The sequence below is a fragment of the Triturus cristatus genome, chromosome 11 (genome assembly GCF_964204655.1).
Source record: "Triturus cristatus chromosome 11, aTriCri1.1, whole genome shotgun sequence".
NCBI classification, from domain to species: Eukaryota; Metazoa; Chordata; class Amphibia; order Caudata; family Salamandridae; genus Triturus; species Triturus cristatus.
Window position 1 is genome coordinate 810,821,750 of NC_140594.1, and position 12,559 is coordinate 810,834,308.

The following is a 12,559-nucleotide window of genomic DNA, read 5'->3' on the forward strand; positions in this document are numbered from 1 at the left end:
GTCCATATTGCAGGTAGGTATATTATCTACAAAATTGTGCAATAGAGTAATAGGCGGGTGCAGTGGCAGTATCTTACACCAAATACTCAGTTCTCTCTTCATGCCTTAATGGCTCCTTGAGGATCTCCCTCTGGTGTACTGTCAAGCATAGTAGGCAATGAGGGACCCTTGGGATTACTTGAGGTACTGAAGGAGGAAACTAAGAATCTGCCTCCTTTTTTCATCTGGAGGGGTGCTCTTCCACCTAATCACAACCTTCTTTCTCCTGTACTAATGTTAAAATTAGGCAGTGAGCTAGCTACTGTTTCTAACCGATTCTTATGTCTAGAGGCGGACAAGTGGATGCAAGAAACCTCCATGCCTTTGATAGGTCCCAGTCTGTGCACCACATTATTATCAGGCTGCAAGGATGTTATTGAAAGATGTGTGGTGGCAGAAAGCAGTCGTCTTTTCTATCTAAAGCTTTGAGTGGGTATCCTTGTTACTCATATTACCTCAGCATTTTATATTTTGCTACCCTTCCCTTCTGAAAGTGAAGACACTTACATAACTTTTCCTACATAAAAAGTTTAGTTAGACTTTCTAGAAACCCTTTGTGACAGTGGTGCCTCTGTGAATATGTTTGTCCTAAAGGGCAAATACTGTCAACACGAACAGTATACCTGATTTGACTTGTTTGAAGATGTTCAAGCTTGAGGATCTTTGTAGCAATTTGGTAATGTATTATTTCTAAATTGCATATCGGTCTGTTCCAAATTGAATAGGAATGTGGCAATAAAAAGTCAAAGAATAAGCAATTGGTTATTGGGCCCAATTCACAAACAAAGTTGGACCTTAGCCTCCACTTGGAGTTTGTGGAATTCAGACATTAAAAGGAGTATGTCTAGAAACCCACCTATCAGCAATTTTCAGATTCCAGTACGATTCTGGGAAAGCCATGTGGCATTCCCTTTAGGATTCTATTCCTGCTTTGCAGAGCTCCTCATAACAGAGAATTACACACAAGGAGAATTGGATCTCCTGTGCAAATACACAGTTTCTTTCCAGAGTGAAAATATTTTTCCTTTTTGAGAAATGCCTTCCCCTTAACCCCCCCCCACCAAATCTGTTGGTTACCCATTCTCCTCACTCTCCTGCCAGGAATCCTCACGCCTTCCAGGAATCCTTTTGTAAATCGGTACAAAGCATAAAACAGGTAAACATGGTCATAAACATATGTTCACAAACAAATTATCCTTTGTGAATAGGAGCAACTCTTTATTGAAAAAAGTATATAATTTTTCTACTGAAGATAAATATCTGCGGACCAATTATTGCTTTAGTTCATGTGCTTGTACATCAGGTATGTGGTGTATCCACACAGTTGTATTAAAAGATCAGATAACATTCTTTACCATTACCTTTGATTTGTTTAAATTGACCATGTTGCATATGATTTATTGCTGAGCCTTGTCTGTGTATATGTAGTTGTGGCCTTTACATGTTTTGGGATTATTTTTAATGAATATTGATGAAAGAACTTCTACCGTCCACATCTACACCCACTGTCTTTGCATTCTTAATGTGAATAATTATATATACAGAGATCAGTGCTGTCCAGTTTTAGGTTACTATATAAATGTATGCCTTAAGGCACACCATGATCAAGACCCATGTTTCCATTGAACAACTTAATTCATTTTGGGAATGGTAATCCTGTTTTACCTAAATAGAAGCACCCAACAAGATTATACTGGCATTTAGAAGAAATAGAAAATGAGGATTTGATATGGTATGTTTCACAACTTGGACTAATCTAATAGCCTAAACAGTTACTGTGTCATGAATTTTTACCCTCTCGTGTGCTCTTTGTCTCTCATCTGAGTTTTTTTTATTTTAATGAATGCTTTTCCCCTCCTGAAGATGGTTTTATTTTAATGAATGCTTTTTCCCTCCTGAAGATGGCCCTGAGCTCTTACGGCCTTGTGTGGACTCTGCAGTGTTGACGGCATCTGGTAAATCAAGTGCTACTCCAGTAGTTGGTGCCTCTCTAGCCGCTGTGTCTTTACCTGGCAAAGCAGAAAGTGTTGCATCGTTTACCAGTCAGTATAGCTACAGTAGCACCATAGTTCACGTTGGGGACAAGAAGCTGCATAATGAATTAGGTACTATTCTATTCATTAAATTGTGTGAAGATCAGAGGATATTGATTATTTTCTAGAGTATCCATTAGGGTTCTTAGTTCATTTTCGATGAATAAAAGATGATTTATACATTGAATTTGTTACCAAGTATTCTATGTAATTGTAGATATTGTGAAGGTGCGATTTGCTTTCTTAAGGTGCTAATAGGCATTTATGTTTTCATTTAATAACATATGTAGAGAGTACTAGTCAGATCAGAATGTGGGCCACTTTAAGAAACTATTGATTTGAAGGCCTACCTACATTTGTGAAAGCAGTGTAAGCAAAACAAAGTATTATGGAGGGATTGAAGCAACCTACCTTATTAAGCAAGATTCAAGACACTTTTCACCAAGGTTTCAGGAGTGTCGAATCACTGTACAATGGTACATACAGCAAGTATAACTCAATTTGACAGGACAATCAGGAACAATCATCAGGCACTTAGCTATTAGCCTGTTAATTATGTGGATGTCTAGACCCTCTAACAGTAAAAGCATCAATTCAGTGCTTAATTTGAGTCTGTGGTTTCCGGTACTCAGCACAGCACTTAATCAGGAACATCATTGCTTATAGCCCAAGCTCGACCCAAAGGTATTTGAGCATGGAGACATTCATTTTTGGTTGACTCTGGAGTTCTTTTTTAGGCGGCGCTTACTGGAGAAATGGGCTGGTGCAAGCTGCCTCCTGACGAGAGCCCCTGTCCTTTTTTTTTTTTACAAATTAGCCACTGCTTCAACTTGATCTAGACGTGGCGTATCCCCCTTAGCAGCTCAGTTCACTGGCTGGGCCCTTCCGGCCATTATGGCTTCTCTGTTATATAGACATTGACTGCTTGCGTGGCTAAAGAGGTGGGTTGAGTCAGAACAAGAACGTCCTACGGTGAAACCAAGCATCGGACAGAAACATATGTTACGGATGGTCAAACCTCACTTTGACTTTAATAGTAAAAGTAACGGGCTGTATAACTAAAAACTACTTATACTTAGGCTTCCCTTTTGTAATTCATCTAAAATGTGTTGAATGTCTACATAACATGTGCCTTCACACAATATTGTGTGTACTTTTGGAAAAGCTTTCACTCTCACATGGACTATAGGGGCTAGATGTACGTAGAAAACTGGTGGCAGTATTGATTAGACAGGCCACAATTTGCAACCCACTGCAATTGGCTACAATTATAGGAATGGTGACCTGCAAGGAACAGCAGATACCCATCCCAGTAATTTCATTCCAGTACCAAAAACAATTTTTTTTGTATGGAACCAGGGCTGCTTCAAAAAGCAGAAATGTTTTCTGTTTTGAGAAACTTCAGAGAGAGCATGTAGTGGTCCCCTGTACCACTGTCTACTCCCCCCAAAGCTGCCACCCCAACTCTAAAAGTGGGAGGGGTCCAAAGGGGACCGGACTCTTAACCTTTGCAAATCAGTTACCCCCCTCAATTTGGGAGTCCCTAACAGATCAATGGTTAGAAACTGGAGTTATGGTTGCAAACCGCTGATACAAAGTATACCGACTCACAGTCTAGAAAGGATGCCCATTACATGCTCTTTCCAAATTGCAATTCCTTATAAGTCACAGAATCCATTTTTTGTGGAAAAAAAACTTTACAACTCGCAAAGTGTTTTTGAACTTAAGTGAATAAGTGATTTAGTAGTTGCAGAGGTCGCATCTGCATAATAGTTGCACACAAAAAAAGGTTTTTTACATGTGTGTTGACACATTTTATCAGGCAGAAGACTTTTTTTTAAAACTGTTTCTTTTTGTTTGAAGCTCTGTTCTTTTAAGAATAAAAAAGGACAAATTACTGAGATGTTTCATATTGCATGAGTGTCATTAATAAATCAACATCATAAGGCTCTTCAAATAAACTCCTGGGCACACAACATTTAATTCATCACCGATTGGAGACCATTTATTTAATTTTCCCCTTGCTGCTAAGACCAATGAGTCTTCTGTTCATGTACCGCAAAACGTTTATCCTTCCCAAATTTGCTGTTATTATGAAAAGAATCTTGGTTCATTGCTCACTACGGCTGTTTGTACGAAATGCCCTCCACCAGTAGAGTTGGTCTACCATACTGTCCTATGGGGGAGGACATTTCACTGATGTGTCCTTCTCCTGATATAGAATTTCTTCCAGAAATCCAATAATTTCCATTGGTGCCCAGCATTATATCAGGCCCTCACTCCCATTTGAAATATATACTGGAATATTGTTTTAGCACAGGCTCCTCACATCTAATATCTTGTACAAATGTTGTGTAATATGAATTTTAAGCATGTTGCATGTTAGTTAGTCCCTGCTGTCCCCCTGGCTGAAAACATTTTAACATGTGACTCGGTAGTTTACATAGAAAATATTGTATTCATTTGTAGAACAACAAACATTATATAGAAAGGTACAACAAATATTGTTACAGTCACAGACCCAATACCGGGAGAGTTATTGAATCTCGCTCTCCATTGACTTAGTTTCCACATGGCAGCCAATTATTTGTCTCTCTAGAATGTCAAATGACTGGGGCAATTTAAGAATATAAAACCATTTAAGAATGCCTGCCAGATTTCAATGACATAATTTTAAGAACATATTGCTCATAAAATGCATATATGTTGTAAGCAAAAGAATCTTTGCACTTTAGTATTTCTAAATACAAGGGGCTAACTGCTTTTTTCCATGTAAAAGGCAAATGAAATCAAATTGTTTTACTATCATGGCTAATGGATTATAGAGGATATATGGAAATTAATATTCCTTGAAATAATTAATTTACAATGGGGTAATCTGACAGTTTGGAAAGATAGTTGTCCCATAATTCAAAAGAAAACAGATGTTTTTTTTAATCATTAACGCTACATGTTCTTCCGTTTGCTTTTAAGAAATAATTGATGGTGGATCTGTTGTGGACAACGGGTCACCACTCCCTGCTCCCTCCAACACATCTGCAAACCTAGAGAAGGACGTTTTCAAGAAGAAGGGCCTGACCAAGGAGGCCTTGGCAGAGCATACTCAAAAGGAAGAGCACAGCTTTTTGAGCGACTTTAAAGCTACAAGACGAATCAGTGTCTTTGAAAAACGCTACAATAATTGCTTACATGGTCAGAATCGAAGACATGCAGGTAGGCGTTTTGGGCTTTAATTCCTACATACGAGACGTTGCCACATTTTCTGAAGAAATAACACCTCACACTGCATTGTTGTCCAAGATATCCACAAGTCCTCATGTTGCCAAGTGAGTATGCATTTGAAAGATAAAAACAAAAGACAGTGTCGTACTGCTGCTTTGTGAAATATGCTAATTTAGCACCAGGCGTATCCGCGCATCTCAAGATAGATGCACTAAAGTTTCAGATGCAGTAGTCCCTCCCCCCCCATTAGGTAGTGTATATTAGCTTGTACTAGGGTTACAGTGGCAGATTATAGAAGCATTCCATTTTTATCAGTTGAATTATTCAAGTGAAATAATATTGGCTGGGACTATGTTTGCAAAGGGCGGTTCTTAGGTAGCAAATGGCTGGAAATTTAGCTAGGATTAAATTCCTTGTTTTCACACAGCAAGAAGTCAAGTGAGGCTGTAGGCAGGGGTCAAAGGAGAGCAAAATAAAGTTGGATAATATGATGTAATGTGATAGGTAAGGCCTTATGTAGCTATGACTTCGTCATTACCTGGTGAACAGAAGGAATTATTAAGCATAATTGCCCCATACCGGTGGACAGAAATAAAAACATCATATTTCATTATTGTATAATAATATGTGGCTTGCCACAATTTGGTATCCTTTCAATTAAATCTGACAGTATTTGGCTGATTTTAATGCACTAATTGCTGTGGTATTTCACTGGCAAGGGTTATTATTTCACAGATTCCTTTGCAATAAAGATTTCATGCAAAGGGGATCTTAGATTTAGGGGGTGATTATGATGCGTTTCCGAAACTGTTCTTACCGAGTCGGTTCCAAAAATCCTTTTTGACCGAATCGGGTTGTTGGGAGACCAACCGATTACGATGCTTCCCAACATTGTTTGGTCAGACTTGCATTGACTTCAATGGGAGCCTGAGTTCCGAACGAGAACACAGGCTCCCATTGAAAAAAAGAGGTAGATGGGGAAAACCTTGCACCCTATGGCAGGCACCCCATGCTGCCTGCCACATTGTGCATGGCTGGAAAGAGGGGTCCCTTGGGTAAAGCCCCGGGACCCAACCAGATGCCTCCGGGTGAAAGGGGGCTTGCTTCGGGCCCCCAAAGAGAGATTCCAACAGGCTTTCCGTGTAGGGCAGACCAAATCATAACGGCTGTACGAATTGGTCATCGTAATCACTCCCTCGGAAACCGTGTCCATAGAGCTGTATGATTCGGCTCCAAAGACTCGGGCTGTCCGAATGCTTTTCGGCACCAAATCGGATAGCTCAAACAGTGTGCGGGCATCGTAATCGGTTGTTGGGAAATGTGTACGATTCAGTCGGAAACAAGTAGTTCTGATTTGGATTCTGAGATACCGAATCCCATTCGGAGCTGTTCCGAACGACATCGTAACCGACCCTTTAGTCTGATTTTCTTCTCTCCTGCTCACTAGTCTCCAATAAAGTTATTGAATTTAGATAGTGACAACATGAAACTGCTCTCCAAACTTCACCATTGTTATTTCTTTAATATGCATACCAGACAAAACATTCATGTTGAGAGACCATTGTTTTTTGAAAATTGCAGGTGCAGCTTATACATTCGAGTTTAACCATTTCCTATTGTGTAATTAAACAATACTGTTGTCTTTCACTCAAATTATTGGCATCACCCCTTGGGTAGATTCATCTATCTGTATCTTCTGACCTGTATTTCCTATATGCATAAAACCTAAAAAAAACTTTTCTGAAATTAAAAAAAAATCAGTTCATGCAAGATGAACATTCTTATTGAAATCAAGGCATATTATTAGCTCTGTCTTGTTGGCGGCAGCCATACAAATCTCTGACTTTTACAGAAAGAATCTGCCTTTCAACATACAAAACAAAGCCTATTTCCTCTAAAGCCCTGCTTTTTTAACTACATAATTAGATGGTTTTAAAAAAAAAAATGATATATTTTCAAATCCACTTACCAATTTATAAAACAAAGAATGATTTCCTAAGTGCACCAAAATAATGTGAATTGTACATAAATATGTCCATAAATTGCCATTTTAGGATGGGGGTGCTTTTATTGCACAAAATGAAGTGATATAAATAGCCATAATACACATAACTGTAAAATATGGAAAATATTTACTGGTTCCATGTAAATTGTGGGTTACATCATCATGTTGACAGTCCCATATCACCCTTATGAGCTGGCCCATTGTCAAGGCTACTAAGATTATGTAGCAGGGAGGTCCTAATTATGCATCCAAGATTTTGAAAATATGTGACAAGAAAAGTAAAAATTATGCAGCACATTCCCGGGCAACATTATTTCCATGCATTTGAACTAGAGACAATATCTATTTTGTAAGTCTGCCCATTAAGTGACAAAAAATGCTGCTGACACAGAATCACAAAAATCACCTTGCCATCACCATTGTCAATTGTTTGATCAACAGTTTATTCCTGAAAGGTAAATTAAAAGAAAATATTCTAATTCCTGTCAGTGCACATTGTTAGATGCAATTTGAAGAAACTACTGCCAAAATAAACATGCTATATACAAAATAAATTATTTTTAACATGTGTAATAATATCTTATATTTTATCTTAGGCCTTGTCATTTATAATTTTCACCAGGATCCCTAGATGCAATATTTGACCATATTAAGAAGATATCATTTAAGTACGACTCTCTCCCCCACCCTCTCTCTCTTTGTCTGTCTCTTGCTCTCTCTTCCCCCCTCTCTCTCTTGATATATATATATATATATATTCACTGAAAAAACCATAGGTTTCACACACGTTATAGTTAGGAATTAGCATTTAAAAAACCTTGCTAATTCACTGAAAAAACCATAGGTTTCACACATGTTATAGTTAGCTGGACATTTTACTGATAAAAAACCAATGAAATTCCCCCGTTATAGTTACTGTAGGCAACTATAACTCACGCGACCGCAATCCTCTGCTGATGCTAATACTGAATTTAGACACTTATTTGCCCATGTCTTCTTCCATTAAATTTTAGCTATACATATATTACAAATATTTTTTTTTCATAAAGACACATATGTCATCAGCAGAGGATTACGGTCGCGTGAGTTATAGTTGCCTACAGTAACTATAACGGGGGAATTTCATTGGTTTTTTATCAGTAAAATGTCCAGCTAACTATAACATGTGTGAAACCTATGGTTTTTTCAGTGAATTAGCAAGGTTTTTTAAATGCTAATTCCTAACTATAACGTGTGTGAAACCTATGGTTTTTTCAGTGAATTTGTACGGTTTTTTAAATGCTAATTTATTTATGTATTATTTTTTATATATTTATTTTACAATAAACTACGTATTAAAAATTATTATTATTTTTTTTTTTGGTTTTCACCCTGCGAATTATTTTTTTTTTTTTGCAAAAAAAAAATTTTTTTTTGTGTTTTTCAGGGTGCGCGCACTGTGCGCGCACCCCCGCGATTTTTAAAAAAAAAAATTTTTTTTTTTTGCCTTCGGGGTCCTTCAGGGACCCCCTGACAAAGGCTAGGGGGTCAGGAACTCTCTACCCTGCCCCCTTTTCACGTTCGCCACCTTCCTTTTTCACTCTCGCACTGAAAACAAACAAAATGGCGGCCGACACTTCCTGATTTCGACCGATTCGAACGTTGACTAACATGTAACCACCAATCAGAATTACGCTCGCGCACGTTAGGGTGCTCGCACGGTGCTCGCACGGTGCGCGCACCCTGCGCGCATATATATATATATATGCTTTTAAATGCTATTTTCTCCGGAAATACTGAACAGATTTACACCAGACCTACAAAAGGCACTTCCTTGACCTAGGGACTACCTCTCTGCCAAATTTTGAGTAATTCTGTTCAGCCGTTCGGGCTGTAGCTCGTTCTAAAGGTCCTATGGAAAAATGCATGGGAAAAACGCGTTTTGGGACCCCCCTTTTATCTCAGCCCCCGCTTGACGGATCCCCCCGAGACTTTCAGGGTAGGAGCGGAGCGTAGCGCCCCACCTATTTTGAGAAATTCGCGAGGATTCGTCGACCGGCGCCAAAGTTATTCAAAATAGAATGTTGAGGTTTTCCTATGGAAACGTGGTCCTAACTATAACTACCTACTGGCGACCGCCAGTAGGTAATATATATATATATATATATATATATATATATATACACACACGCACACATGCACACACACACACACATATATTCATGTGTGTTTGTGCAAGGCATGTGTGCTGTAGATACAAATATACAAATACTGTGCATACTCCTGCCATATATTGTTGGGCCCTGATGTGTGCAGGTTGTGTTTATTTGATGAAATCTTTCGAGTCACGAGATTCAATGACTTCTCCTTTTGGTAATGTGCATTGGCATTGACTCCATTGTTAAATTGTTTTCTTTCTACCATTGGTTTTAGACGTATGCTCCTGTGCTCAGGTTAAAGAATGTCATTAGTACTCTTTGTGGTTCCCACGGGTAACTCCTAACAGTTGGTATTGCTTTCCCATGCCCCATTTTCATTCCATTCCGGGTTGATGACTCAAGCTGCGCCCGGGCGATCGTCGGATCGATCTCGGCCCCTTGTGGGAACTCATCCTCAGGAGTCTTCTTTTTTCAGGACTTCCAATTCGTTCCGTGCCATGTTACGAGGGTGATGAAATGAATGCCTTTTAGATATTGTCCTTGGTGGCACTCTGACTGACCTCCCAGGTCTGTAACTTTTGCCCAAGCATAACCAGCTTGCTTGCGACGCTTGCCGCTCCTTCAGATCAAGAAGATCATCCATGACCATCAGGCCTGAATTTTGGAGATGTTGTGTAGAAGTGGCAAACACCCGGTTGACCTCTTTGGTACTGAAGAGTTTCAGGAACACCACTTCAAAGCGTCTGCTGCCGACAAGTAGGGATACTGACCATAGGACAGTGCAAGTTCCAACCTGGAGATCGAAGACCTTCCAGCAGGTCATGAGTACGGACTCTTTCCCTCCTTGAAATAGCTCAGAAGCCAAGCACACCTCCACAAAATTCCATACATCCACCCAGGAACACAAGCGGCAGACTATTGGGCCACCACTACCCTTGGGCTAGGGTTGGCACAGACCATTGACTTCGACCACAATGACCAGCTCCAGCTTGGCACTGAAAAAACACTCCAAGGCAACCAGGTTGGCATCAGCTGTGACCGGCTTGGAGGAAACAGCATTTACAACATGGTCGGAACTAGGCCTGGGTGTTAAACTTCACCCAGCTGGCGGAGTTTGCTGAGTTTTGCCACTTGGCGCAAAGTTTGTCAAAACAACTTTGCATTCCACCATGAGCCAGAGTTTACCATCCACAGTTGTTGCTATGTGTTAACACCCCTAATTATAAACACAAGCAGCCATGTCAGGCTCAGCCTATCTGCTTCTGAAAGGCGTCTCAACTCTCTCTCTTCATGCACCTGTTGATGGAGGACAGGCAGCTATGGGTGTGCTATTGGCTGTCGGCAGAATATAGCTAGCAGCGCCCAATAATGGCCATCCGCTCACTGCATACCACCTACTTCCCAGCTGAAAAAGGTCGCCCCTTGGTACCCTTCCTCGTCTGGGACTGGTTCTGCTGAATGCACTGCCTTTGCTCTATGCTCCCTCTAACCACACATAAGGATGGCTGGGCAGAGGCGAGCGGCAGTACTAGCAGATCCAAGGATGCAGCTCTCGTCTTAGCCTCTCCTTTCTACCACCTCCTCAGTCAAGAAGTGTCACACAGGAGGTAGGCTACAGCTAATGTTCCTCGCATATTATGGCCATGTTTGAGAGGGTATAAATTACAACTGTTGTCCAATTAGCCAAACAGGAAAATAAAACTTTAGATAAATGGTAATACAACTGTGCAGAAGCATATGAATGGGTATTTAATTAAGGAGTAATTAAACAAGATCCCTATGAAAGTAAGCAGCAGAGAGTCATAAATTGAAGGTTGCCAAATGTAAATTCTTGAGCTCCATTGGTTTGCCAACAGTCACAAAAAAGGCAAAATGTGAAAGAAACACCCATGGCTGTATTCAAATGAATTTGCATGCACAGCGGCAGTATTCTTTTTCCATGGTTCCTTTATTTTTTCAATCAAAATTTTGCTCTCGTTCATGTCATGAAGTTAACTAAAATAGGGCATTTAAAGTTACAGTCACAGCAGCGGACATAATTTAGATTTATCTCTTTGGGGTCCAGTTCCTCCACCAGCCATCTACCAGGCTCTCCACATTTAATGATGCACAAAATGCCCCTGAGTTTAGGATATTTACCTTGATCAGAATTAGCTTCTGGCTGGTTCTCCATTATCGGCTGTAACACATGGTCTTTTCCGCAGCATTTGCACTCTTCATCCATATTCTTGGCCACTTCCTGAGCTATAACCCTCACTGCAGACTGCAGTTTGCAATGCACATCCTGCAGATGATTTTTGGTAATGCTGATTTGCTTTTTTAAATCAGCTGGAATCATAGATAATAAGGGGCTGTGAATCCTGTAGTCCCCAGGAGGTTTCCAGCTACGAAAATCATACCTTGTGAAAGGAGATTTGTGTACATTTATGCGTCATGAGTGATGTAATATGCAAGGTGATAAGCAGTGCATTGTGGGGGCATAAGTTATAGCTAGCTCAGGTAAATAGAACTGCTGAATTTCCTTAATTTTGTATGAGTGAAATCTGATCCTAACTATAACATCCCTGTAACTGTTGTTATGTTCAGTACATTTCCAAGGTTTGTTAATTGTATTTCCTAACTATAGCATCCCTGGTACCTCTGATATTTTTCAGTGAATAGCTATGTTTTTTAATGTTATTTCCTAACGATATCATCCCTGTAACCTTTGTTTTTGTAAGTGAATGTTGAAGCTTCATTACATTTTATTTCCTAACTGTAACCTTTGAGTGTGGGTGTGTGAGTGACTAGGTCGGTGAGTTGGTTTGTGAGTGGCTGTATGGGTTTTTGAGTGGCCCTGTGTTTTTATGAGTGGGTGTATGAGTGGGGTATGGGTGTGTAAGTGGGTGTGTGAGTAGCTTAATGGGATGCTGAGTAAATGTGTGTTTGGCTGTATGGGTCTGTGGGTGGATGTGTTAGTGTCTGTATGAGTGCATGAGTGGGTGTGTTTGTTTTGAGGATGTGTGAGTGGATTTATGAGTCGGTGAGTGGGTATGTGAGTAGCTGTATGGGTCTGTGAGTAGGTATGTGAGTATCTGTGTGAATGGGTTTGTGGGTGGCTGTGTAGATGTGTGAGTCAGTTT

The 12,559-nt window shown here is 40.0% G+C and overlaps 1 protein-coding gene across 1 annotated transcript in view; it reads left to right on the forward strand.

Annotated features, from left to right (window-relative positions):
• Positions 1 to 12,559, forward strand: part of LOC146785466 (period circadian protein homolog 2-like) — a 484,700-nt gene that overhangs the window by 299,442 nt on the left and 172,699 nt on the right. The window contains exons 16-17 of the mRNA XM_085634530.1: positions 1,941 to 2,144; positions 5,046 to 5,285. Coding sequence (XP_085490656.1) covers positions 1,941 to 2,144; positions 5,046 to 5,285 — 444 coding nt within the window. The remainder of the gene's footprint in view (positions 1 to 1,940; positions 2,145 to 5,045; positions 5,286 to 12,559) is intronic.